Source organism: Stylophora pistillata, chromosome 3 (genome assembly GCF_964205215.1).
Source record: "Stylophora pistillata chromosome 3, jaStyPist1.2, whole genome shotgun sequence".
Classification (NCBI taxonomy): Eukaryota; Metazoa; Cnidaria; class Anthozoa; order Scleractinia; family Pocilloporidae; genus Stylophora; species Stylophora pistillata.
This window is the reverse complement of record NC_142521.1, coordinates 25,090,408-25,117,907: the sequence shown is the minus strand read 5'-3', so window position 1 is coordinate 25,117,907 and position 27,500 is coordinate 25,090,408. Positions and strand designations below refer to the sequence as shown.

The 27,500-nt window shown below is 39.0% G+C and overlaps 5 protein-coding genes across 12 annotated transcripts in view; 3 read left to right on the top strand and 2 right to left on the bottom strand.

Annotated features, from left to right (window-relative positions):
- The first annotated feature begins 1,363 nt into the window (after window positions 1-1,363).
- On the top strand, window positions 1,364-5,001 carry LOC148735209 (uncharacterized). Of its 4 annotated transcripts, XM_088752685.1 has the most exons (6): window positions 1,366-2,585; window positions 3,073-3,309; window positions 3,524-3,632; window positions 4,089-4,192; window positions 4,306-4,421; window positions 4,514-4,726. In XM_088752685.1, the coding sequence occupies exons 2-4, from the start codon at window positions 3,270-3,272 to the stop codon at window positions 4,183-4,185; spliced, it is 246 nt and encodes an 81-aa protein (XP_088608811.1). In that variant the 5' UTR covers window positions 1,366-2,585; window positions 3,073-3,269; the 3' UTR covers window positions 4,186-4,192; window positions 4,306-4,421; window positions 4,514-4,726. The 4 variants fall into 4 exon arrangements, with proteins under 4 accessions (XP_088608813.1, XP_088608812.1, XP_088608811.1 ...); XM_088752687.1 differs by lacking the exons at window positions 4,089-4,192; window positions 4,306-4,421 and adding an exon at window positions 4,981-5,001 and having other exon boundaries at window positions 1,364-2,585; window positions 4,514-4,587; XM_088752686.1 differs by lacking the exons at window positions 4,089-4,192; window positions 4,306-4,421 and having other exon boundaries at window positions 1,364-2,585.
- Window positions 5,002-5,459: 458 nt separating this feature from the next.
- Window positions 5,460-21,526, top strand: LOC148735206 (uncharacterized). Its single transcript, XM_088752892.1, has 3 exons — window positions 5,460-5,519; window positions 5,639-5,757; window positions 20,672-21,526. Exons 1-3 carry the CDS (start codon window positions 5,460-5,462, stop codon window positions 21,180-21,182), a joined length of 690 nt encoding a protein of 229 aa, XP_088609018.1. The 3' UTR covers window positions 21,183-21,526.
- LOC148735208 (uncharacterized) lies at window positions 6,601-15,073 on the top strand. The gene is made up of 8 exons (XM_088755579.1): window positions 6,601-6,772; window positions 6,861-7,069; window positions 7,209-7,301; window positions 7,652-7,893; window positions 8,439-8,525; window positions 8,885-10,103; window positions 13,013-13,084; window positions 13,198-15,073. The coding sequence occupies exons 1-8, from the start codon at window positions 6,676-6,678 to the stop codon at window positions 13,444-13,446; spliced, it is 2,268 nt and encodes a 755-aa protein (XP_088611705.1). The 5' UTR covers window positions 6,601-6,675; the 3' UTR covers window positions 13,447-15,073.
- On the bottom strand, window positions 15,228-17,083 carry LOC148735207 (serine/threonine-protein kinase dst1-like). The gene has a single exon (XM_088752683.1). It carries the CDS (start codon window positions 16,667-16,669, stop codon window positions 15,329-15,331), a length of 1,341 nt encoding a protein of 446 aa, XP_088608809.1. The 5' UTR covers window positions 16,670-17,083; the 3' UTR covers window positions 15,228-15,328.
- Window positions 21,527-22,733: 1,207 nt separating the features above from the next.
- Window positions 22,734-27,500, bottom strand: part of LOC111347525 (uncharacterized) — a 28,681-nt gene continuing 23,914 nt past the window's right edge. For 4 of the 5 annotated variants that reach the window (XM_088752682.1, XM_088752679.1, XM_088752680.1 and 1 more), the window contains 5 exons: window positions 26,365-26,453; window positions 26,035-26,152; window positions 25,821-25,862; window positions 24,559-24,691; window positions 22,734-24,271 (listed from right to left, as the gene is read on the bottom strand). In XM_088752682.1, coding sequence (XP_088608808.1) covers window positions 24,231-24,271; window positions 24,559-24,691; window positions 25,821-25,862; window positions 26,035-26,152; window positions 26,365-26,453 — 423 coding nt within the window. In that variant the 3' untranslated portion in view covers window positions 22,734-24,230. Of the gene's footprint in view, window positions 24,272-24,558; window positions 24,692-25,820; window positions 25,863-26,034; window positions 26,153-26,364; window positions 26,454-27,500 lie in introns of those variants that run through there. The other variant, XR_015998553.1, reaches the window with a different exon arrangement.

Genomic DNA, 27,500 nt, shown 5'->3' with positions numbered 1-27,500 from the left:
TATCAATTAGCACGTTCCAGGAAACCACGGCAGATCTTGAAATGGGATACTTTACACGATCTGCGGACTTCGGAAGCGAGCATTGTGTTTTCCCACCCCAGAAAAAACTCAAACGAAGTAAAATAATGAAAAACTAAATAAATAAATGAATAAATAAATTATTAAAAAAACATTCCCAGCGGTGTTTTTCTCGTCAGTATTAAACAAAGTTTAACTTCAGCTGGAACATCGCTCTTACTGGAAATCTACCCTTTGAACACCTCACTATGCACCCTTGAAAGTTTCTTTACTAGGCTGAGGGATGATGATATCACCCGTAAGTAGCGAGATGTTTTTAAATCGATGCGAACCAAATGCTGAAAGAGAGTAAAAATTGAGCTTGCCGCCATCCGTCTCGGTGCTTCAAAAAAAAAAAAAAAAAAAAAAAAAACAAGTAACGAGAAGTATTTTATATTTTGGAGCGTTGTCCGTGAAGTTTGCGCGCGTGAGCCAGTGAAGCAGTATCGAGGATTATACCACAACACTTAAATTTTTCAGCAGCCATTTAGAGGCATCGACCTCTCTCCTTTGCTGCGGTAGAACGCTATCATTGCAATCTACACAAAGTTCACGTTCTGTGGCACGTAACAGGCCATGCACACAGCAAATTGTCCATGTCGTAAACGATCAGGAGAGGACCATGTAAGCCCGGTTCAGACGCCAAACTATTCATGAGCCGTACTCAATTCGAATTTGGACCGACCTAAATTAACAGAAGTACTCTTGTTGATTCAGACACCGTTCTGTTTGGACTTTCCAGTAAAACCATTCAAACTGCTTGCAAATACACTAAAATAATGTTTGTGTTAGGATCGGCACATGAAAAGAACGGCGTCTGAATCAAAACCGTTCCAAAGGCGTTCCAAATTGATTCAGACGCCGATCTTTTCATGTACTCAATTAGCTCAATGGATAGAGCGCTGGACTGTAGTGCGGGAGGTCGAGGGTTCGAGCCCCGGCCAGACCAACACTCAAGGTTTTAAAATAATTGAGAAGAATTTGCTATCTTTCTATAACATCAAGAAATGGTTAGATATTCTAGTCTTCTCGGATAGGGACGAATAAATGGGGGTCCCGTCTCCTGCAGGGTTGGGGCAGGAGACGTTAATTTCCCACGCACGAGATTACTGTGTGATGGATGTCCTCCCTTGGGGTGAGATGGGTGGGTTAGGACAGCAGGTCCACATCAGCTATTACAGCTGCCAATTAATCAACCTGCTTAAACAAATAAATGACCTTCAACTTCAACTTCAGGTTCGGCGTCTGCACCGAGCCTTAGTCGAAACGCGAAACAACGATTATTGGGTAGTCACGCTTGTCACACAACCATGCCTATGACGCAAGGTGCCGTTCTAATGACCACAACACAAGTACAAATGTACAAAACGAGAAAATTAGATTTATAATTACCCAGGAATAGTTGATATCAGAAATGAGAGGCAAATTTGAAATTCAATTGAACTTAGTACTGCTTTGGCGCCGAAACGCGATGGAGGGAAAATCTCCCGCTCCTCGGCTAGTCATTCACTCGTGGCCAGTTATTCAAGTGTTTGCGCCCTGCCTCGATCATCAGAAGAACTGGTATGCGGTCACAAAGGAATCATGTGGAATTATTCCACGGTTCTTTGCTCAGAATATCTTTTTCAGCCGTTTTCCAGGAGAACTATCCTCCGTATCAAAGCGGGAATTGAGTGTCATGAGCAGCAATGGCGGGAAGAGGCCGTTCAATGAGTGGGTCCCAGAGAAAGGGGAGACTCTTCAAAGACAACCAGGCAAAGTGTACGTTGTCAGTTCATTTGGACTTTTTGTCGGTCTTTTGCGGCAGCGAGAAATTAGTGAATGGCTCGTTTCATCTGAATTTTTTGCCAGGATAAAGGACTACGTGAATACGGTTTGTGTTGACTCTCAAATTGGCGCTAAAAGCAATGAAGAGCAGACCATACAAAATTTAAATGCAAAAATTGTAAGTCTTGAGCTCGAACTGGAAAAATGGAAATCTACAAGCTCTGCACCATCATCACCCACATCGTTTACGAGCCCCAGCACTTCCCCAAGTAGTGGAAACTGTAATGGAACATGCTTTTCGGCAGGATCTTCCCCTAGCTCAAATACCTCTGGCTCAAGTACAGAATGTAGTAGATCCCCAAGTAGCATTGAAGAACTTACTGTTAGTCCCTTGGGGCCTATAAAGAAGAAAAAACTCATCCAGGAAAGATGTAGGACCATGTTATCATTGGTGAGTGCACTCTGTGAAAACATGAATGAATCAATGTCTTCACTTTTTGGTCATACACTCACCCATGGGTTAGAAAGTGAGTGCCAGGCAGTGAAAAACACCATTTCAGAGCTGGTTCGTGATGTAATCAAGGTTAAAGGAACCCAGAATACTCTCAGAGTACTACTAACAGAAGAAGTACATGAGGAGCTGATCAGTGGCATTAGAGTTCCAGACTGGACACTCCTATATTTGAAGCTTCTCACAAGAACCCCAGATGCTGCATGGCAGATCCTCCTTAATTAATGTCACACATTTGGGAAAAAGTAGAGTAAGTGAGCTTTTGTTGTTTTATTAGAGTTTTCTAAGTATTTTCGAAAATGTTTTGTTTGGCATTTGCTAAACTTTGTGATATCGATCTGGCAAAAGAAGTTGCAGGCTTTCAATAAACAGTTTTTAAATATTTAGTAGTCAGGTTCAATTCAGATACTTATGATTCTTTCTTGATTGGCTAAGAAGTGAGAACTGTCCAGTAAAATCTGGCAATTTCGTGTATTCTTGCAATTGGCCAGCTATCAATAACTTCCATTTTTTTTGGGACACTCAGACATAGGTCCTTGCTGAGGTCTCCAGTTTACTGTTGGACTTACTGACTTCTTTTGAAATATTGCGATATTGCTTTGTTTTGGTAAACCTCTTTTCCCTCAAAAATGAAGACATAAATTTGAGGAAAACAGCAAAATTAGATTACGACTCAAAGCAAAGAGAAGGACTAATTCTGCTGTACTGATCATTTTTGTTGCTATTTTTAATTTTAGTGAAACAGTGATACACCTCTTCTGGTTTCTAAAAACCAAATCAAGGCCATCAAAGGATTGGTTTTCAAGGTGACTAAGGAAATCTATAATGTGAGGCACCTTGACACAAATTTTGATGCTTATGCTGTCGATCTCTCCATGGTCCTTACCTGGGCAATCAGAGAACAACGACTGTATGGTTCTGACCTGAAGAAGACATGGAGTTCAACATAAAGATTGATTGTTGTCCTCTGGGTGGTGAGCTGAATGTCTCATTCTTACAGTCTATAATGCAGCAGCTGTTAGTTCCTTTATTTTATGGAAGCAAATTATCTATAAGATGCTGCAGATACTAGAGAATTATGTGGATCAGAGTATACCACTGCATCTTATTAGATGTTTTGTATAGTATGAATGTATTAAGAGTGTGCCATTGTTTGGTTTTTTTTTATTTTTAATTTTCTTTTTCCAGGAAGGAACCAGGTTGCTGTGGGAATTGTACCTATTGGCTTTAAGGGTAAAAGCTCAGAAAGTGCCCTATCAGTGTTTCCTATTGCAATTGCCAATTGCAAGGAACAGAGGTGAGTTTATGTAGCGAGAGTGTGGCATCCTAATATTTCATGATATATCATAATACGATGATTGACCCTTAAATCTCTAACCCCACATAGTTGTCTACTTTTGAATTTACAGCTCCTTTCATAGTGGCTGAAAAATTGTCTCCTGTATGGTAGGAGGGTATTCAAGGGTATGGTCTGTTTGTACAAAGTAATAAACAATATTCATTTTCCCTGACATGTACCTGCTGTGGGACAAGAGACTTCCCAGTGTGAATACAAGGCTAAATGTGGGGATAAATTGATGCTTGCCTATCCCTGATATTGATAAAAAAAAAATGATTTCTACCTGCACTCTAGAATCTTGTATTCCATGCACAGAAGTTTTGTCCTAAGGCCACTAAGAATAGGAATAATATTGTTTAATCTAGGCTAAGTAGTTACAGTTTCCATGTCTTTCACATGTTTTTTCTGTTCCAGACAGAATCTGAGGTCTCTCCTAAATGATCTGAATGTACAGAAGGCCACAATAAAGGAAAAAGGGATGAAAGTGGATGGGAAGAAATGCAATATCTGATTTACAGGTAAGCTGAGGGTTAAGGTCAAGTAGACGAGTCCTTTTTAAGCATACTAGATACCTTATTAAAATGATATTGAGTTTTCAAATTACATTCTAAAATTTTTTTTATATCTTTAGTCACTATTGACTACAAGGCGCTGTTACTCTTGCTTGTTAAAATCAACAATGAAGAGTTTGTACTTGGTGGAAGAGGGTTGTCAGTGGAATTCTGTTTTGTCTGTGATGCTATAAGGGTAGGTTGAACGTTCAAAGCCTGCATAAATAATCTAGTGCTAAACCGAGTAAAAGGAAGGAGTTATGAATTACTGAATTGTGTTTGTTACAGGCATGCATCCACCATGGGGCTGATGCAGATGAAACCTGTGTTGACTGTTTGAAGTCAAAGGCTAACATAGGAAGGTAACTAAGCTAAAGGGTGAAATGAAAATTTAGTTATGACATTATATGTGAAGGAAATCTATTTCTGTGAGCCTTGGTAATAAGTAAAAAGTTTTTTTAAACTGCATTTTACTGTACTTTGTGTTCTGAGGTGACTGTGCTCAAAGTAAACACAATTTTTTTTAATATTAACAATAGTGAAGGTGATTTCCGCATTTTAGTGAGGGCATTTAAGTTGTGTTTACTTAATACTGAGAAGGTATTTTGTGTAGTTTTAGGTGATGTTAAATTAATGTTAGGGACATGGAGAATTATTTTGACCATGTATTTTCTGTTGCATTATAAATTGCAAAAAAGATCTATACTGTTTGCATGGTGTTTATTGTGTTCTTTGTTTTCATTAATTGTTCCAAGGCCAAAGGGCCTAAGGGATGATTTGATGTTTCTCTTGGAAGAAGATCTAAGCCACATCAACCTGTGTTCATTACATTGCGAGATGCACAACACAGAACAACTCCTTGGCTCCCTTGGTTTATCTGCCTATAGAGTTGGTTGCCTCCGGAATTGAAACTGGAATTGAGAGAGCAAACATCAAAGTGGCATCATTTTCTGGTGAGTTTTGGAGTGTGATTGATGTACAGATATTTTTTAGTATTATGCTACTTTCACAGCGTTATTAGAGGTGAGATGAGGTACGATTACAGTTCCTTTGTTTGTCAGTAAATTGCTACCCCTTCCAGCTCCTTTTCTTTCCCTGAAATGTCATACTTTTTTTACCACTTTTTTCCTGGCTACTTTTAAAATTTCAACTATCTTTCTTCGAAATGAACTAATTCACCTCCAGTCCATTTTTAAGGGTTATTTATAATGATTGTTCAGGTCTTAGTCCCACAATGAAAATTTTCCCTATTAAAGAAGATGCATTTGGTGTTGAAATAACATCTAGCACACTGGTTTGTTAAAAAAAATATATGTTGATTAATGGAACTGATTAATTTATACATATTCTCTCAAAACCCTGCACTTATGATAATTTCAGGAGAAACAGAAAGACAGATCCTAAAGAACATAGACAATATTGTCAATACTGCACTTCCCCTTGATAAAGTATCAGGGTATTACCAAGACAGCGAAGGTGGTGGACGGGAAGAAGTCATGGAATATCTGGTCTTCTTCCAGCAAAGAAAGGAAGTAAGTCAGATGAAACCTGTGTTGACTGTTTGAAGTCAAAGGCAAACTTAGTTACAAAGGTTTTAAGCTGTATTTTCAGCTTAGTATTTGCTATGCAATATTATACTTATGTTTAGATAAAGTATGTATTGTTTTCCCAAAGTGGCTTCCTTATTATGACGTTACTATTAAGCTGTTGTCTTCACACAAAGGCCTTTCTGAAAAATGTAATTATAATATACTTATGCTGTGAAGAGATAGCCATAAATTTGCTCTCACTGTTCAACATGAAAAGAATGTGTGAAAGTGTGAGCTGTGATAGGGTGGTATTCACTCAGGTTGGCCTTTAATTTAAAACAAGGAGAAATGTTGAACACAAGCAAAACCAAAGGAGTTTGATCAACATTATTGTGGAAGGCTATTGCTGTTTTGCTTTATGATTTTTGATAGGTGCACATTAAGAATAGAATGCTGATGCCCACTGAGTAAAGTTTTCCTTTGTGCCAAGGACAAAGGAGAATTGCATTTGGACTTGACCATATCAAATATGAATCAGATTTTTATTTGTTAAATTGTCAGTACATACAAAGTATACTGGATAGCAAAGAGTTTGAAAGGGATTATGGAAACCGAGAAGAAAAAGTTCCCTTAAATCAATGTCAAGTGTTACGGGTTTCGCTGCCTTTTTTGTCAGTGGGCCCTGGGACCCACTCGCTCAGTTTTATTTCCCAGGCCCGTTCGGTTCACAGCTCGTGTGTTGCATTTTAGTTTCGGTAGGTCTCACCTTAATTTATCACCTCAGTTTCTCAGTTCATCATTCATCGCAGCCACATCCATGTAAGTTTTCATCGTTCCGTTATTTTATCGTTTTTTTGCCTTGTCGTATTTTCTGTTTTCTGTTTTCTGTTTTCATTTCATCGTTTTCTGTATTTTATTTACATGTGGTTTCACCATTCGACACTGAGGGAAAATAAACCATCGATTTGTATACTCTTCATGTCTCGGTTGAACACTACGCTAAGAACACGACATCAAGGTATGTGTAAATCTAAATTTTGATTGTCCCTTGAAGGATTTGTAGGGTACCACATTATGTGCAAAACTGACACTAAATTGTTTGACAGAATTGAAAGCCTTTTTGGATGATGAATACCAATATTGGCAAGACAAGCAGCAGGAGGCAGCAAAGAAGTTTGCAGGGCTAAACACTAAGGGTATCAATGGTGATGCTGAACCAAAGAGAAATAAAAGGAAAAAAGGGAACGTTCAGAAATCATCATCAACTGGTTTTGCATACTATGCAGCAGAATTGCATGTTGAATTTTATGTTAAGGTAATGTAGTCAGTTCTTTCAAAAATATTCATTTTCATAGCATACAGGATAATTAGAGCTCCTGTAAAAATGTCAGTTTCTCAGTTTTATGGTCAGTCTATTAATGTATATTATAAGACAAATTTTGGTATCATTTCAGGTTTCCACTGATTGGCGAGACATTGCTTTAACTTTGCGTGAGAAAGTGTTCACCAAAGATGATGCTGAGAAAATTGACATTCATGATATAAAAGTAAGAAAACAGGCAACCAGTTGCAAATGCCAGTATAAATTTAGTTCAGCTGTTATAGGTGTAAACAATTTCAGCTTATTTGTTTCTGAACATGTGAGAGAGTATTATTATAATCTGTGACTGAGTTTGGTGCTTTCTGAATGTGGATTGAAACATGTAAACATGTACTATTTAAGAACACCTGCCATGTGAAGGTACACTGACTAGGTCCTTTGTAGGTATAATATTGGTTGGGGTACATTTGTAGTGTCAGGTATTAATTTATATCTTCAAAACTGAACCCAACTTAAAGCTGTAAAATGATATTATTACTGAAAATTGGTTTGTTTTGTTTTATTGCTTATTTCCAGTGCAAACAATCGGGCTTCCTCTTAAAGAAGCTCTTTGGGATTCACTTGGGCACTGGGGACTATGGGCACTTAACCATTGACCACAGTGCCATGCTTCTGCGTCAGTTCCATTCTTTGTATCACTACTCTGGTCAAGGCTTTGAGTCAAGCCATAAGTTGCACCGTCAGTTGTTTTCCAGAGTAACTAACCATGATGCATCTGGCGCAGGACAATCATGTAGGTCAATTAATTACAAAAAAAGGTACAGAAACCACTCATCAGAAATCCATATCTGAGACAATTCGCCTAGTAGGGGCTGCTTATAAATCCACTTAAAGGAACCAATGTCATTAAACTTCTAGCCATGCTCATGTAATCAGCCCTCAAAAAATACACAAAAATATATTACATTTTTCCCATTTCCGTTTTTCTTAGTTTAAGGTGGTATCATACAAGAGAACAACAAAACTGCATGGGATTCCAAAAATTTAAATTTCTGGGAATTTCAAGTGAGACATTTCTAATGTCTGCGAGAGAAAAATATTTCATTTTGAATAAAGCGTCCGCTTTCTTAGGGCTTTCTCCACTATTTCTGAATTCAAATTTTATTTTACCCACCATTGATGCAATAATCATTTAAAGAAGGCTAGTTTTTGTTACCACCTGCATGGCTAGTTTTTAAGAAACGCTGCAAATTATTATACTTTCATCTCCTTTCCTGATTTCACAATTCACTCTGGTAATAAATGTGCTTTTGAGACGCCGACCAAAACTCGTTATATTTTATGTTTTGTGTACTCTTTTTAGTGGAAAAAACATTATTGCATTGGTATTCAACCCACTTACTTGGCCAAAGATATTCCTTCCGCGAAGCAAAAAAGTGCTTGATTTCAGGTAGGCTTCATAGCCTCATTTGGGCCCTACCGCCACTATTCTACTCCGTAAGTGCTTTTTTTAATTCTCCACTGAAACCATTGTTAAGCTTTAACACGATTTTTAGCAGCTATTTCTTTTAAGCAATTCTGTTATAAACTTCTTATTACCAGCCAAAGGACAACATGAAAACTTCTAATGAATGAAAAAAACTCCGCTTTATATTATGCTCAAGCATCCCCATTAAATAAAATATGAACAGCAAAGTTAATCTTGTAGAAGGAACATACCACGTTCAGCGTGTTAAAATTCTAAATAGACTTTAAGCCAGGGGCATTTCTTTTCTTAAAATCGTTATTTTCAATTTCACGAATTTGTAGTACAGGAAAGAAGCACTTTCACTACCGAAGGTGTGGCTGGTCTGCAAAGGACAAGATTCCGTGGTGCAGAGAAACAAAGAAGTGGGTTTTCGTAATTGATGACTTGTTTACTAAGGTATTCGGCGATGACTTCCTTAAGTATGACCATGACAACTCGAAGGGCACTGTAGTGTCAGGAGGGTCCATGTCCAAGATTCATCGCTATCAAAACGGCTTTTGGGAGGAAGTTGACAAAGAGCACGGTAGTCCTGCATTCGATTCTACTTGTCCAAAACAACTAGAATCCCAATTTTCTGAAGCTGAGTTAGCAGATGTGTCCAATGCTAACAGTGCCACTCAGGTACCACACACAGAAGATGTTCCTATGGATTGGTCAGATTCTGGCGGTATACAGTCACCGCAAACCAAAGTAAATTATGATGTAGAATTACCCAACTCGGATGCTGACCAAGACCACCCCGAACGCAGCAAAAAACAGCCTTCGTGTTCCACAGTGACTGGTCGAGTTACTGTGTCACCAGATGATACAATACAGCTCCAGTGTTCAACAGAGACTGATCTTCTGGGTGACGTTTCTGCTCATACCGTTGCTCAAACATCAGATTCAGGAGGAACTACATCATCTGCTGCTTTCAGCGCAACTCCTTTGTCCGCAATTTTCTCACTACCAATGACCAGATGGGAATTTGGTAGCTTGGAGGACAGGCTTCCTAAGGTGTCCTCACTCCGTGGTGAAATAGAGGTTCTGTTCGGTCACTTTGTGGTCACTGATCCACTCACCCTTCTGCAACGTCCAAGTGAAAGTTTGCTGAACGATGCCATGTCACTTATGGAGAAAGAGAGAGGAAAGCAGAAGAGGTCCCCAACAGGAGTAAAAATGTTTGGTTTTGGAAACTTTGACCTCAACGGTGTTGGAGTTCTGAGAAAGTTTTGTTCAGTTGCAACAACGAAGCGTAAACTTAACTCAGAACAGCGGTGGATGTCCAAAACTGAGGGCTGCACAGACCGAGAAAAGGAAGTAATTATGAAGGCATTGTGGCATACTGAATCACATCAGGCAATATTAAAATTTCAGAGGAAGTCAGTCGACTCGCTCAACTTTGCTGAACTTGTAGAAGAGAGATATCTTGATAACTTTGTTATTGACATATGCATTGGAAAGTGTCTAGAAGAAGCAAGGAGTAATGGAAATAATTTGGATATATCAACAAAGTTGAAATGGTAAATTGGCCACCGTAATGATTACAAAAGCTGACGTTTCGAGCGTTAGCCCTTCGTCGGAGCGAATAGAGGAATTGTGGGTTGTGTGTGCTTTTAAAGGCAGAAAATGGAGCTACGTTATTGGTGGGTGCATGGCAACGAGAAAAACATGAATAAATTAGTGGAATGAAAAGCGTTCATTGATCCCTGTGGGATTGAGACTGCCGGTTTGAAAGATGAGCTTTTGTTCAAGATTTTTACGGCTTTCCGTGCTACCTAAGTGCAAGGAAAGACCGCAGATTGCCATATGTTGCTTAGAATGATTAGGTAAATTAAAATGTCTAGCGAATGGTTTAGATGTGTCCTTGTCATTCCTTTCCACGTCTCGAAGGTGTTCTCGGAATCGGTCACCTAGTCTTCTGCCCGTTTCGCCGATGTATATCTTTTTGCAATAAGTGCAAGTTATGCAATAGATTACATTAGCGGAGGTGCACGTGAAGTGATCGGTGATCTTAATGGATCGTTTAGGTCCCGATATTTTATCAGTGTTGTGAATGAAAGGACACGTTTTGCATCGCGCACGAGCGCATTTAAAAGTGCCTGGTTGCTCATTAGTCTGAAAAGAACTTCTGACCAAAAAATTGCCTAAGTTTTTGTCGCGTTTGAATGAAATGAGCGGAGGCTGCGAAAAGATAGTGCTTGTCTCTGGATCGTTTTGAAGTAATTTGAAGTTTTTAAGAATGATGGATTTAACTGAGTGGTTGTGAGGGTGAAACGTGAGAGTGAATGGAATGCGGTCGGAATCTTCCTTATGCGACGTTTGTAGTGCTGAATGTCGATCAATAAGTTGAGCGCGGTGGTAACCCGCTTGAACAACGGAAGCAGGGTAACCACGTTTATCGAAGAACTGGCACATTGACTCTGATTTGTGGTGAAAATCAGAGTCATTACTACATAAACGACGAAGTCTTAGAAACTGCGAAAAAGGAATGGAATTCTTAACGTGAGATGGATGAGAAGACGAATATAACAAGTAATTATGCGAGTCTGTAGGTTTGTAATACACACTAGTGCATAAACCATTGCCTTCAATTGAAACTTTGACGTCTAAAAAGGATAAAGAATTGTCAGAAATTTCCCAAGTATATTTCAGAGCCGGGTGAAAAGAATTGACTGCAGTTATGAATTGAGTGAGCTCCTCTCTGGTAGAGGAGGTAGCGCCGATACAGTCGTCGATGTAGCGACCGTAGAGTTCAGGTTTGGACCCGTTGTATTGGCTGAAAAATTGATGTTAGACAAAACCTACAAAAAGATTCGCATAGCTAGGTCCCATTTTGGCGCCCATGGCTACACCATTGGTTTGTTTGAAGAAGTTGTTTCCGAATGAAAAACAATTGAGTGTGAGCACTAGTTCGGCTAAGCGTAGTAGTGTTTCAGATTTAGGTTCCTTAACAGTACGTTAATCAAAAAAATGTTTAAGGGCCAGAAGGCCTTCGCCATTAGGAATGACAGTGTAAAGAGCCGTAATGTCCATGGTGAAAAGAAGTTTGTTTTGGCCAAGGAAATTAAAGTCTCGAAAAATTTGAAGAGCGTGTTGGCTGTCTTTAATATATGATGGTAAAGTTTTGACGATGGGAGCCATAATTTTGTCTAGATAGCTGGAGATAAGTTCGGTAGGGCAACTGCAAGCCGAGACAATGGGCCGACCCGGGTTGTTAGGTTTGTGAATTTTAGGTAAAAAGTAAATACGAGAAGTTCTAGGAGTGGTTATGATGAGATTCTTTGCTGTGGCCGGCAATTCTTGTTTAGTTATGAGTTGGTTGATCGTATTCTTGACGGAGTTTTGATTGCTGGCAGTGAGGTCTTTGTCGATCTTTTGATAAAAAGAGGTGTCAGAAAGTTGCCGCAAAGCTTCTTTTTGGTAGAGGTCGGTGCGCCAAACAACGACTGAGCCGCCCTTATCGGCCGCTTTGATAACTATGTCTTTGCGTTTTCTAAGACTTTTTAGAGCCGACCACTCTTCAGAAGAGAGATTAGAAAATTTGGCAATACGTTTGAAATTGAGTTTGTTGATATCGTGGCGGCATTTTTTGATAAAAAAGTCTAATGATGCGAATTGGCCCTCTGGGGGAGTCCATTTAGACTTTCGAGTCTGAAGTGTTTCGAAAGTGTCTTTGTTCGAGGTGTTAGAATCATCCTCTTTGTTGTGAAAAAAGGCTTTTAATTGAACACGGCGAAGGAATTTTTCTACGTCTTGTTTAATTGAGAATTCGTCCGTTGTTTTAGAAATGGGAACGAAATTTAAGCCCTTACTGAGGACAGATTTTTCTGAATCGGAAAGTGAGAGGTTTTCTGGAATGGTAACTACAGTTTTGAGGTTTTCTGGTGATGAGTGGTTAGCGATTTGGGGACCGATAAGTTGGTCAAGTTTTTGGGCCTTAATTTGGTTTAAATGATTGAAAAGTTTCGAATTAGTTTCTTGAATTTTGGCGCAGATAGATTGTAATAAAACTGCTGGACAGATTTTGGAAAGTTCAGAGCGGCAATGTAGGATTTGTTCGGTGAGGCGATTACGTTTTTGGCACATAAATGAAGATGCATGAAAATTGGAGCAAAAACCCTTGGGAATAACTTTAGAATGAAGGCAACGACCGATGAAGTTTATGTGGCTACAAAACCTAGCTTTGGCGAAAGTGAGAATTGCTAAACGGAATGCTAGATCTTTACTAATAGGGGGAAAAGGGAAAAGATAACTTACGATTTCCTGGCGTAGCTCCTTTGTGAGTTTCTTGAGGCTTGGCATGGTCCGCTTCTTTCGAAACTATCAGCCTTTATTCATTTGTAATGGAAATAACACAACTTCAGAATTTTTCACTTGGATGACGTCAGACGTAAAAAGCTTCAAATCAAGAAAGTTAATGCGGCTAGTACAACAAACCAACCCAACAGAAATGTCCCAAATATTGGCTCCAGTCCATTTTCCGACACGCAATCACTGGGGTATGATTTACGTCGATTTATTGAGCAAGAGCATTTTTTTCGATGATGGGATGAAATTCCAAATACCCTCAAATACACTTTCTCTGGTGAAGGCAGGCCTCCATCTTTTGCAGGAACCTTGCCCCTCGAATGAAGCACTCAAAACGAATTTCTGGACTACAACACAGATCGTCACTCGATTTGGAATGCCATCACAAGTGTCCTTGAATTCGTCAGTTGGAATTGGCAGTTGCGGAGTAGGGGTGATTCTGGCAGCAATGGATTTTATATCTTTAGGGCCAAGCGCTGTTCATAACTTGTCATGGAAATTCTCTGACATGCAGCAACATAGATTACAACTAATGATTCAAATATTGTCTTGAAGTAAGGCACTATGACGTTTAACTGGTTTCTACACGATACACGCCTTCTGGTCGTTTTGGCACGTTTAACAGCTGCATGAATGGCGTCCTCGGCCGTTTTGATGTCTTCTAACTCATTTTCATCATCTTCGCTTATGGTTCTGTTACCGCACCAGGCCTGTGCTATCTGTATTTCCGGTAACGCAGATCGAATTGCTTTCATTTCAAAAATCTTGAAAGAAATCCGTCTCGTACTTGTATGGAATATTGGAGCTCTCCAGTGACTGGTGTCTTTGACAGAGTAAACTGTTGGCTTGCCCAGATCGGCCAGAAACTATTTGAAGAACTCAGCTGGAACGAAATTCATTTCCTGTTTATGCCATTTTGCTGTATGTTAAAGAACAAAGTAACGTCAATGGCAACCTCAAGCTCCTCAAAATACAGCAAGACTACGTGCGACGCTTACAAATAGATGTGAAACAGATCATATCTAGACTTTTGATATTCAAAATTACCTCGAGCTCTTGGGTGGTGAGCATTTTTTATTCCTTTCAGCACACTTTCTCTCCATGTCTTATAAGCGCGATACGTTCCGGCCCTCTTGCTTATTCTTTGTGGTTTTGGAAGTGGCGCTTCGATTCCTTCACTCACAAAGCTTATTCTCTTCGGTAAAGTTTTAATTGAATGCGCCTTAACCAAGTGCTGTTTCAGAGCGAAGCTTGTGTTAAAAGGTTTTTCGCATTTATGGCACGAAACCTGGTAGCTTTTCGAAGTCATATTGTAACGAAGCTACAGATGCAAGCTCCATCAACACCTTTTTCAGTTGCTTTCTGATTGGCTATGAAAACTTGCTTTCCAAAGTTAAACCACGTGTATTAATTAGCTAAATATGTTATAGATTGATCAAGCATATCAGTGTGCGAATAACTCCTTCAAACAGCTTTTAAGCATTTCAAAACGTGGCTTAATTTAGTTGAATTGTGGATGCGGCTTATCACCAAAAGTCAAAGGATATAAAGAAACATATTGTGCAGCGCCCAGATGTTTTGTAAGAGAGCGGTATCAAAAAGGGCACCATTTGTAAGTACTTGCTTCCTTTTCAATTTCACACTATGCACTAGTTACCTTTCTTAGGAGATCCATGAACTTAAAGTTTCTTTCTTGTGAGAGTTCTTTCAATGATCTTATTGAGAAGGCTGTACTTTCAGGTGACACACCCAAAAGTGCGCTATAACCCAGCGTTTTTGAATTTTTATTCTCTCGATAATCTTATTCAGTAGACTGCACTTTAAGTTGGCACACCCAAAAGTGCGGTATAACCCAGCATTTTTGTATTTTTACACTCTTTCGATAATCTTAGTCAGTAGGCTGTACTTTAAGGTGGCACACCCAGAAGTGCAGTATAACCCAGCATTTTTACACTCTTTCGATGATCTTAATCAGTAGGCTGTACTTTTAAGGTGGCACACCCAAAAGTGCGGTATAACCCAGCGTTTTTGTAATTTTACACTCTTTCGATGATGTTATTCAGTAGGCTGTACTTTAAGGTGGCATACCCAAAAGTGCAATACAATCCAGCATTTTTGTTTAATGCCATTTGAGTTGAGATTCCAAAAAGAAAGCAAGAAAAAAAAAATGAAATATTCTATGTGTTTCTTTTTAATGAATTGTTGGGGTCGATTTACAAGAACGCATGGCATGGGAAAAAGTTTAGATATATCAACAAAGTTGAAATGGTAAATTGGCCACCGTAACGATTACAAAAGCTGACGTTTCGAGCGTTAGCCCTTCGTCGGAGCGAATAGAGGAATTTTGGGTTGTGTGTGCTTTTAAAGGCAGAAAATGGAGCTACGTTATTGGTGGGAACATGGCAACGAGATGGGAAAAAGAACTAGCGAAATGCCTATGCTATAATTGTAGAGATTTGTTGCAAAAATTCTTCAACAGTAGGCCTATCACCGGGGTTTTCGTCAGTGGCTTTTTTCACAAGCACCCGCACCTTGTCATAAAAACCTATTAAACACGACGCAGCCTTCAGCATTCTCCCTAATGAGTAAATGTCACTAGCAATGCTGTAACGTTTTTCTTTTTGGACTTCTGGTGCTAAATTGGTCTTTCTTGAACAGTAGGACGAACTTCGTTTTGAGGATGGCAACCCTAGCTTGGTGCTTTTACCGAAATCAATAAGAATCGGGTCATATTTCGCAGAGTCGGACTTTCTTTCCAATACCACATTGTTAGCCTTAACGTCATTGTGCAGGTAGCCTTTTAAATGAACATAGCTCAAGGTGGAAGCTATCTCTATAAACAGTGAAGTACAATCTGTTGGTTTAAGTAGGTTTTTGCTTGCTGCCTGATGAAGAGTAGTGCTTTCTTGGTTGACGCCATGGAACTGTAGAACAAGGCATAAGGGCACGCTCTTTGTAACTATTCCAAACAACATTGGGAGATTAGCATGATCCCCCAACGCAGTTATAACCCCTGCTTCATGAAGAAGGTTTTTCTTTGCCCTGTACTGTTCTTCGGCGTTGTTATTGTGTGTCATTTGCTTCACAATAACGGCGATCCCGCGGTAACTTGCTTTGAAGCATTGGCCAAAACTTCCACAGCCAATAGAATGTTGGGTTAGGTATTCCAAATGTTCCGGAATCAATTCTTTAAAGCTGCAGTTGAATTCTTTATCAGACATACTCTTCAAATGGATATTTTTCTGACTAACAATACGTTGAAACGTTGTCTGTGCTAATAACGGCCTTGAATGTTGAGTCGGCTTGCGTTTTGCGTCGTCCTCAAGCGCCATCCGAAGTATTGTTGCTGATCTTGAACAATTTACATCCAAGAGGTTTGTTAATCGTGGTCGCTTCGCATTACTCAACATTTGCTTTTTCGAATTAGCCTCAAGCATGATAAGTCCGCTTTTGTTTCCTACCTGTTCTGTAACCAGATTTGGAGAAAGCGATGTCTTATCTATCAAGTTCGTCTCGGCCACATTTGGTCCATCATTGATGTCCGGCAGAACTTCAGTATTAGCGAGCAGATCCAGGTTACGCGCCTTCTTCTGCTGTCGCTTTCGCTTTCTCCACTCTCTATTTTGTTTTCGTTTCTCCTCGGGAGTATTTTCTCGCGATTTTACTTCCCGTTTATTTGTTATTTCCAGCTTATTGGATGCTCCAAGGTCCGCCCACATTTTATGAATGAATTCCCAAGAACGAAGAGTGAAATAGTTGAACACGTGCTCTTCCATCCGATCTCACAATTTACGAAAACTTCACTTTTCTCCAGAAACACGAGAGCCGTCTTATTGAAACTTGATGACAAGTAACCGGCAAAGAAAACACTGCAAAAGCGATTATCTGTCACATCGATGTCAGGATTATGACACCTTACAGGAAGGCTGCCTGGAGTGCGCAGGTCGTCTGTCTGAGTCAGAAGTATCCAGTTACTATGCAAATGAGCTTTGTGCGAGGTTGAAGCTCGCATTAGCTCATTTGCATAAAAGGATTAAGTGGTTCAAAGTTCGTCATGTGATCAAAAATATACCGCATTGTTGACAGATAATTATTGACAGGTAACCTGCAGTTTTGTGAACAAGTTAATCGAAACGAGTTTTCATCAGACGAGATGTCATAGTGGGTAGAATTAGCAATATGGTTACATGCCAGTCTAGCAGAAAGGCAATTAGTTGTTTTACTAATGACTTGTTTTGTAAAATAAAAAGTGTTCTTGAACGCAAAGTTATCGGCTTTAAAGCAAGAGTTTGGTAAACATGGAATCAACAAATTCAGATGGGAAAACCATTCCTCTTGTCAACGGACAGACCACAACTATCCACAAACAAGGAATCGAAAAAAAACAGACGGGAAAACCATTTCTGTTGGAGCATTGGCCGTCTATTAACACATATTATTATAATCCGCCTTTCTTCGGAATTTTTTTACTTTACAACGTCATATGAAGAAAAATCGGTTTCTGGTGGATAGGATTACAAAATTTTGCCACAGTGCAGTTGAACATTTAGAGTCTGCGATAAAGTCTCTTAAAGACTTCCGCTCATCCAAAGGAGAATATAGTTTACGATCATCACTGACTTGGTCATTCAAACGATTCCGTAATCTGCTTTTTATTCTTCTCTATCTTTCGCTTAGTTGAAGTACATTTTCGTCAAAGGGATAACAGCGAAAAGTCATAACACGGAACTAGGGGAAATTTCTCAAGACTCTATTTTTTAGGCCCTTTTTTTAGCACCGATGATACAACGTTTCAGGGAAAACTTTGTTTTGAGTTTCATAACAGCATGATTAATCTTACAAGTTGCTTCACTAATGTGTTACACCGATACGACAACGTCCGTGCCCAGATTAAAATTGGCGAAGTAGCACCCCTTCTAACAGGTTTCCCATCCCATTGTATCAGTAGAGCTCAATAAGATAACGCACGCGCAAAAACTAATCACAAATGAAAACGGAAACATATAAGTACTTACGATTTTCGAAGCTTTCAGCAACAAAGACGAATTCCTGTTAAAAGTGAATTAAGAGAGACTTAAAAATGTCTCGGTTAACCTGTTAGAGAGTTTAAAAGATTATCTTGTGGCCATCATCCATATTTGCTGTAAAATTTTTACATTGTTAAAGACATTTCTGTGAAGCACTAGCGAGGAACATACCTGGAGTGCAATGAAAAGTAACAGAAACTTTGCCATCGTTGTCTTCAAGCTGCCACGATGGATGAACTCAAAGTTTTGTACATATTCAAATAATTACACCGCTGTAAACGTTCTCGTTATGCAAGCAGGACATCCGCCCATTAAGGCTGCTACTCGAATTATTAATTTTATTTTGACACCGTTACGTAAACAGTGTGTATAGCCCGACAAATTTTGCATTTATCATTTATCAACAAGTTCATTCGTCAGACTATGAAGTAACGTAGTTTTGGTAGTTTCGTCATGAAAAGACATGGTGGAAAACTGTATTATAACGCCGCTTTGAGAATAAAAGCCAATTATCCACAGATAACTTTCAGATCTTGGATTTCGTTCGCAAACCTAGTTTTATTAATGATCCGTTTAAAAAATTTCAAATTTGTCAAGCTGTTTTCAAAGCTGTCCTGCGTATCTACTGAATATGTTGTAAATAGAAGAAGGCACCGGTCAGTATTGGGATAGAGTGGAAGTTTCAAAACGTATTTTCAGAAAACCTCTTGTTAATAGGGGAATCCTTGTTTACAATATTTGCCTCATTAGCATAAGCAATTCAGTTTCTGATGGAGCTAAAAATAAATCGGCTCTGAATATCGAAGGTCAAACTACGATTAACTCGGTCAATGAATACGAGCCTGATGCATTGAATACTTTTTGTGCAACACGGGTTTAAAAACTCAAAATTTTACATAGAATGTATGAGCTCATTAGCGCTTTTGCCACCCAGAAATTTTGCAGTTTTTGATGGACTATTTCTCCTTGAATATTACACCCAAAGAGCTAAAAATTTCACTATGTACTAAGGTTTTCTAGCTCTTTAGCTGCCTGAGGTCAATTTGTACCTAACATGCATCCTTCTTTACGCAAAGCCGTATGCAAATGAGCAAAAATGTAAACAATGACGTCAGCATGAATCCGCCTATAGGGAACTTAAGATACGATGACGAAATAAGACGACGACGACCGGAGGTTGGATTTGAACAAATGCACGTGCTACGCTTGTCTCTGTTTGTGATTTCGTCGTCCACAGTTCGTCGACGACGAAATTTGTAGAAGAAAGCGGTTCTGGGGAAAACGTAAGTAAAACTTGTGTCCTTGTAGCTCTTTTTAGGGGATTTCAACCGATTTTCCGAAGCTGTGTGCCTCTAAGAGTCTTATATGTCCAATAGATCGTTTTTATGTCGAATAGATCGTTTCAGATTGAATTTCGAAGTTTTTGCTCATTTTACAGGGGCGCATTTGGCGAGTAGTGTTTACGTGGCTACCCAGTGCCTGGCAGAAGAATCCGAGAAAACGTAGGCAACTGACAGCCGTGTACTTCGAGAAACTTTTCTGAGAAACGTTTGCACCAAATTAGCACCTATTTCTTTTATTATTTGTTTGATTCTTTGACATTCAGCTTCCTCGAGGTCAAACGGTGCGTAAACATCGGAAGGAAAATCAAGGTCTTTCGAAGAATAAAAGTCGTAAAGAAGAACAAATTCTTCGTCCGTCATCAATGAAACCATCGTCGTAGCATATTATAAACGAATTACGTAAGTCTTTGAACGCCATAGCCAAACAAAATTCATAATGACTTAAGATGCCGTCGTCTTCCCGCAAGACCGTCCGCTTAATCTTCAAATTTTCCCTCCGAAAACCAAATCCTCGGTCCAGTCTTTCTCGGATGTAAAGCGTCGTCGTTTCTTGAGTTCCCTAATAGGGACCTTAAGAAACCACGACGGCGACGGCAACGAGGACGTGGAAAAACAAGAGATCTAATTGGCAGAACAATAGCTCAGCATGTGCGTTTTGAAACTTTGTACATTTCTTAGCCGTCCTATCCAAAACAACAACGTGAAATCGCCAAAATTTGCGTCGTCTGCGAACCGAAACCGAAATTATTTTAATTTCCATTTGGAACTCAACGGATACTTTATACGTCATGCTGAAGTTGAGCTGTGGCGCTGTATGACTGACAGTAAGCTCCTGCAGCCATTTTTAAAATTCTAACTACGAGTAGAAATTCATTTTTTAATCGAAGTCTTCCTTGGCGTCGCTGTCGTGGTTTCTTAAAGTCCCTAATAAGCCAAACGCCACCGAAGATCGACCATCTTGCTAAATTTCAGCTCTTGACTTGTCAGCCATGTAGATAATTGTGAGCATATCGATAAGCGTTTTAATTGGTTGAAATTAGGCTATGTGACGGAAATATGAAGCACGCTATCCAAACCGTGGATTTGACGAGGAAAAAAGCGTTCAAAATTGAGTTCGGTTTCCCATTGCAGAATAATTTTTATTTCGCTGGCAATTAACCCAAATGATTTAACAGAAACAAGTGTCCCTCACTCCAGGAGAGTTTTGGGCTATCTTCGTACGCTGATTCAAAGGTAGCTAGTCTGAATACAAAATCTTCTTGAGTTGAAAAAAACATTAACAAACAGCAAAATGCCACTCGTGTTTTGTTAAGTCACCCCGGAAAAAAAAAAATGTGTATGCACTGAAATATATTATCCATGTAGTTAAAGAAGGGAAAGTCATTGTTTTTCTTTTTGTTATCAACAGGTTTATCACCTCGAGAGTCGCAGTGGACCAGCCTAAACAGCATACCGATGACGCCATCCGGATAGTAATCCTCTATAAAGATCAGGATGCTGCAGTGTCGATCAACCGACAGCTGAGACATCTTAGCAGCAAGGTGCAAAAGACCATTCAACCCATGTTTATTAGCCGCAAGCTTAAACAAGATCTAAGCCTGCGTGAGCCCAAGCCTAACATCGTAAGCCAGCAACGCGTTGCTTATCTATTCAAGTGTGACCTGTGCGATGCAGGTTCTGTCGGGTACACAAAGGGCCACCTTCACACGCGCGTTGAGGGACACCGTCAAAAGGCGTCATCTATTTACAGGCATTATTCCAAAGAATATAACACTGCTGTTCCGAACAATTTCTTAGCACGCTTCAATGTAATCATGAAATGCACGAACATGTTTGACTGTCTTGTTAATGAAATGCAGTGTATTCAAGATCTTAAACCAGCATTGAATGTACCTACAGTCGGATTCTCTTCGTTATAAATATTCATGTTATTAGCTTGGCACTCTTTTATGCAAATTCGCTTCAACTTAGCCTCGTCACAAACCGCATTTTATCATTGATTGCGTAACCTTGATAGTGGCGCAAGATGCACCGAAGCGTTGGTTTCTATCCCTTATATTTCTTGTCTCATTTATCAATGTTGCATGTCAAATCCCTTTCACAGGTTTGACGTTTAGGCTCCTATGAGGACTGCAATATCGTCAAGAGCAGGATATTAAGAAGAAGGATTACTTTAACATTCATTATTCATTGTTTGCAAGAATCGAATTTTGTTTAATTTTTTTTCGGGACAAAATTGAAAATAAAAATGGCTTTTTTGTTACTGCTATGGCATTTTACGATCTTCAACCTTATGAATCTATGTCAATTTCAAAATTCTAAGTAGCGATTAGAAATCAAATTTTGAGTGTCTCCAGTTTAATAATCAATGATGTAATTGATCTACACATTCTTATTCTTTAAACTAAATGACTTGACCATGTAGACAGAATAATTTTTCCATGTTACGTAACATAAAAACCAAGGTACCAAATAATAACTTTCCGTCTCTGTAAGTTGCTGAGTTAAGGTTTTCTAGTTTTCTGTATTTTTGTAATATTTTACTTTCAAAAAGTGATTCAAAGTTTGCGTCAACTGATTTCAGAGATAGTTTAACGACTAGGCGAAATCTAAAAAATTGTGAAATTAGTTTTGGGGAGATTTTATGTGCCGAGACAACCCATGGCGTTTTTATCAATTATTCAGGTCAATTTAGGCATAGGCCCGTTAAACTAGATTTGCATAGTAGTTTCAATCTTGTCCTAACAAACTTTTTCCTGAAACTGAAAACTACACCTTTTACGTATGATGCACGATCCTCGCAGTAGAGAGCGCTATTTATGCAATAGCGAAATCAGACCTGAAAAAAATCAGGCCTGCACGGGATTCGAACCACTGACCTCTGCGATACTAGTGCAGCGTTCTACCTTTAGCGCCCTAAACTAAACCTTTTGCTGTTCATTACGAGGAAATACGCATTCATTTGCGTTAAAATACCGGGAGGTATAAAGGAAACTGATCTGATTGGAGTGCAATTTGATCTAAAATCGTACGCTTCATTTCAAAATCGATACAGCTTAACTTTGATTTCAAATCACAGGTATGATTTCACTCCAAAATTGCATAAGTTAAATTACCACTTTTTTGCATCCATTTTGAAATCGCAAAATTTAATCACTCAAATACAGGATTATTGACGGTACAAATAATTTATTGATCTAATAATGAGCTGGTTGGTAAGCAGTTGCAAGAGTTGTCTTTCATTTCCTGCCATTTGACTGGTTACTTTAAACAAACCTTTAAATTTGATTGGTTATCGCGTTTAAGTAAAGATATGGTATTGGCTAGGAAAGAGACGCGATTTATAGCAAAAAATGGTGAGATTCGTCGACAAATCCCACCAATAAGAGCCAATGAGATTGCAAGGAACACGTGTGATTTCAAAGTGAAGCTATAAAGAGATACATATTTGAGTTTACAGAACAGTCCACTTTTGTTGCTCAGCATTTAAGACAGATTTTACTAATCCAATGATCATCAACTTTAACAACTGGAATTTAAGACTATTAGAGTTGAGCTTTTATCTCTTACAATCGGCGTAGCATTGTTGGTATGCACTGAGTATGTTAAGCATTTCCTACCGGTTTAAATAACCCATATTTTCCATGCTTTCTTTATCTAACCCCGAACATAGCTAAACATGATAACGATTCAACTGACCTCCACCGATTCGCCACCATTAAACTACATATCGCTGGTCTTATTTACGCAGCCTTGAAGGTAGATTATCAATTTCACCTAAATCCCTAAAGATGACTTGTCGATACTTCTTGATCCCCCATTAAAGTGAATAAAATCAATAGCAAAACGAGAAAGCTTCATTTAAGCTTCATTCCTAGATCCCCATGAAAGCATTACAAAGTTACAAAGCGATACTACTTGTCACTTTCGTTTTTTGATTATTCTAGCTCTTACTGGAGGGTCTCATTGGGGTGATGCCTTTTACGACTAACGGTTAATTTCTTCCTTTAACAGTTAACAAAAATGTTACAAAATAGTTTAAATCATTATGAAAACTTAATGACTATTTTTCGGTGTTTTAAAACACAGTTATCCGCTTGCTTTTGTTGAGGGCTTTTTACCACTCGCATGGCGAATTAACAAGAGGTACCACGACTCTATACTTTTCTTCTTTTATTCTCTTCTCTTCTATTGTTGCTAATACCTTCTACTACCACAGCTATTTCTCTTCTAACTTCAGCAGGGAGTGCCCTCGCATTTAATGAAGAAATCACAGACATGTTTGGGTTAGCTGACCGTGGGAATTTCCAGGATATTCAGTGTGGGTAAAACTCAAGGTCAGTTTTACCAACCCAATCATGACCACCTAGCAGACTAATTATCCTCAACCATAACAAGTGATCAAAATGTCTAGCACGGTAAGAACTGAGCCAAGTTCAAGCACACACTAAAAATAAATGATTAAAACTATAGATCTACAAAAAGAACAACGAAGACGCGAAAAGGAGAGACTCGTCAAAACAAAAGGTAAACCTAAAAATACTCGAAATAGCAATCCTTTAAAATACTCTACAACACTTTTACCACAAGACTCAGGCAACCAGGACGATTTGAGATCGTGCTGCTCTTCGGCTGATATTAAGACATTTCTGTCGGCCACAAGACAAGACTTGTAACGATCTAAGATTTTGACACTTTCTAAACGACGCATCGTAGATAGGAAAACATTTTACGATCAACTTTTTTTTTGCTATTGGTTACAATATGCCAGTTTTTACGCCTGAGAGCTAAACTGTTTGGCAGTTTTACGGCTAACGGTTAACCCCATTGAGACCCTCCTGGTGAATCATAAACAAAGCAACACAGCTTTATCCGCGGCATGACGGCACGGATGGGTGTTAGTATTCAAGTTGTTATGCAGTTTACACCCTTCACTCTCAAGGTTGATCAGTGAGTGATTGTACTTGTTAAATTGCCTCTTCTTTCACCCGCTCATCTAGGACGACCTCTGTTGACGAATTAAAAATTGTCATTATCATGTTGGATCTCTGTAAAGGGGGTGTAGAATCCGCTTGTCTGAAATTCACAAAATAGATATTCTTCTTTTAAAAGATGTTGTTGTTAAGTATTTATTCGGTCGGTGTAGGCGGGCATTTAATCGTTTATTGAACTGAACAATACAGAGTCAGATAATTGAAAGAAAGCGACTGAAGGCCCAAGCTAATAAGCCTAGTGACTTGCTTTACTTCTGTCAACGCATTTAGGAAAATTTTACAAAAATCAAAATTTTGTTACCGCAGTCCTTCTTTTCGTCGCCCTGCGACTTCCTGCCCGTTCTCATTCTGCCATCAGAAGTCATAGCTATCGATGTTTCCGTTTGCGAACCCAATGACTGTTTCTTACAGAGCTTGCGAATGGCTTTTCGGACCTAGTGAAAAACAGTTGTAACATGCAATTAACTCCACACACAGTAAGATACCAGTGACTGAGAACATGAAAGGATCTGACGAGTCTCTAAATTTGACTTTTTATGACTGAGTTAGGAATGATAAATTAAAACTGAAAGAAGCTGCTCCATGAAGAGAAAGGTTGTGCTGCAGCTACAAGACCCCCTGGGCCTCACTTCAGCAAGAATAGGGCTATATTGCATTTCAATTATTGTTTGCAATGAGAACTTGAAACTGTAACCTGACGATTAATCTTATTTTCGTTCATTTTTTTAAACAATTTGTGATCTTAAACAAGCATATTTGGTACATCTGCTACAACAATAATAATAATAATAATAATAATAATAAACATTTTAACGTGGAGAAACACTTAGCTAGAAGCTAGTTTACAGGTTTTCCACGAAACAACTTAAACAAATGGTTCAAATTGAAAATAACGTTGTTAAGAATCCCAACTGGCCGAAGGCAAACCAGTTGGCTATATTAGAAGCATGGCCGAGGATTTGTAACTTGGGGCTACCGTGAAACAAATCCAAGTAGTGGCCAGGGCGGGACTTGAACCCGGGAGCGGCAGATTGCAAGTCCGACACGCTGACCACTCGACCATGCTGCCTTCTGCAAGACCCTTTTCCCCTTTCTCCTCTTTCCTCTCCTTTTCCTTCTTCCCTATTTCAATGCAAAATTGCACTTGCTGTTTTCTGTTTCATGACATAAATGTAGTCTCCTAAAAGGTGCGTGGTGTCTTCACTTAATTAAACTTCAGCCTCTACAACAGAGGTTCGTAGGCCCCTCTTGAAATGCATTAAAACATTAGCGATATACTTAACTATCATTATCATCTACTTTACTGGAGCAGACATACCCCCTTCAAAGCTTTGAATGATAATTTTCTCCGAGGTAAAATAAAAAAATGTGGTCACGTACAGTTTAGGGATGTGGGGGGGGGGGGGGACGACGAACAAAGAGTATTATAGAAAACAATGTGGAAATTCCAAACAACATCATCATGCATCAATTAACACTAAATCAAATGATCTATGGACTAGGACTGCCTTTTGTGCATTCAAGCCTCTATGAAGCAATTTTTTGTCAATAATCTCAATGTACCTGGTCATCAAGTATGCAGTGAAAGAGACAAAACACGACTCCCTAAGGAAAGATTCAAAGGAATATCGATTAGAAAGCAATTTATCTCAGTACATTTTCCCCACTTAGTATCAAACATGATTTAATTCTTAATAAATCGAGCACAATTTTCCATGATAGGATTAGTAAGTTAAGAAACTGACATCCATTCATAATCAGGATGTCCTTAGCTTACCTGAGTTGAGTTGAGCACAATGAAGAGATAACGCAAAGCTTCATTGAACTGTATGAATCCAAAAAAATACGTGACACCAAGTAAAGGAAGTAAAGCAAGAATACTCCTTAGGCCTTTCCTGAGATAAGTAGATCAACATGCATTAGTTAGTAAATAAAGAAAACGGAAAAAGCGAAAGAACATTTTAAAAGCGATATCGACGAAACAGTACGCGTATTTAAAGCGAATCTTTATTGTGCTATTATCTGGCGTATATCACAAAGCTTTGTAGAGAGGTGAGGTACGACGCGCAAAAATCATCATTTTCTGTTAACAAAAAATGTCTCTCACTTTGAAGCTTCCAAGCTGTTTTTACTATATTTGGAGGCCAGCTTCCCAAAGACAACTCGCAGAAGAATTGCAAAAATGACAACATTTGCCTGGGGAAAAAAGAAAACTAGGAACATAAAAGACGCAAAACAAAAAACATTTCATTTGATTAAAGTCTCTAAAAATAAAAAGAGGACTCAAGTGACACTTCCAAGAATGCCTAAGATGTTCTAACGACATTTAGAGGTTACTTCAGAAAGACTAAAATCGGACTTTAAAAGAGGGACATTGCTCAACAACGAAGCATTATATCCCTGTTTCCAATCTATTTTCCGATTATGTAGTATTAACTGATCAAGTAGTAAGAACAAGTAACACGAATTTACCAGTCATTTGTGTGACATTTTAGTAAAGGGTTAAATTGGCCTCGATATCGTTGGTATGGAACTGAAATATTTTGTGTAAACCACAAGACTGAATTGATCGACTTTAATCAACGAATACTTAATCAGAAACTTCTAACAGTGACAGAATAAAACGGGGCGGCCACGCTTAGTAAAACAACACAACGAGTACATAGCGAGTACAAGTTTCGACATGGCGGTTCTCTCATGCACTCGAGCACATGTTTTTTTTGTCTCTGCGCATGTGCCGAACGCACACCGCAGGTTAATGATATTGCGGTCTAGATTACTAGTCACCAGATTCCACATACTGGGGGCGAGGGCGTGAAGCAATTCGTTTGCTTCTTCTGAGTGTTTTGACCTGTGGAATCTGCAGTTCAGTTCCTGTAAAGTGTTCCTTAGGATCCGTCAGTGTGACTTCCAAGGGGTACAAGAGATGTATTGAACGATTGGTAACTCCTGAGTTTGTTTTGATCTCTGCAGCTCTAACTAGGCCATCACTGCCACGGAGAATTTTCTTTACAATGGCTAACTTCCACGAATTACGAGGAACACTTTCAGCGTGTATAAGTACAACGTCCCCAACTTTAATGATCTCCTCCTGCGATCCTCGCTTATTAGACTGATACACATGACGCTCCCGCAGCGAAGCAAGGTACTCATTCTTGAACCGTTGGACAAAGTGCTGAAACAGCAATGAGCGTCGTCTGAAGGCCTTCTTGAGTTGATCATGTTCATTGAAGTTTTCGTCCT

What these genes read in the sequence shown, in the direction of transcription:
- LOC148735209 (XM_088752684.1), top strand. Translation starts at nt 1,472, where the DNA reads ATGAGAGGCAAATTTGAAATTCAATTGAACTTAGTACTGCTTTGGCGC.
- LOC148735206 (XM_088752892.1), top strand. Translation starts at nt 5,460, where the DNA reads ATGAAAATTTTCCCTATTAAAGAAGATGCATTTGGTGTTGAAATAACA. An exon ending in AAATAACATCTAGCACACTG is followed by an intron (nt 5,520 to 5,638) that starts GTTTGTTAAAAA and finishes TAAAGAACATAG; the next exon opens with ACAATATTGTCAATACTGCA. An exon ending in TCTTCCAGCAAAGAAAGGAA is followed by an intron (nt 5,758 to 20,671) that starts GTAAGTCAGATG and finishes TGTTATCAACAG; the next exon opens with GTTTATCACCTCGAGAGTCG.
- LOC148735208 (XM_088755579.1), top strand. Translation starts at nt 6,676, where the DNA reads ATGTGGTTTCACCATTCGACACTGAGGGAAAATAAACCATCGATTTGT. An exon ending in ATGTTGAATTTTATGTTAAG is followed by an intron (nt 7,070 to 7,208) that starts GTAATGTAGTCA and finishes GTATCATTTCAG; the next exon opens with GTTTCCACTGATTGGCGAGA. An exon ending in TCAATTAATTACAAAAAAAG is followed by an intron (nt 7,894 to 8,438) that starts GTACAGAAACCA and finishes TACTCTTTTTAG; the next exon opens with TGGAAAAAACATTATTGCAT.
- LOC148735207 (XM_088752683.1), bottom strand. Translation starts at nt 16,669, where the DNA reads ATGGAAGAGCACGTGTTCAACTATTTCACTCTTCGTTCTTGGGAATTC.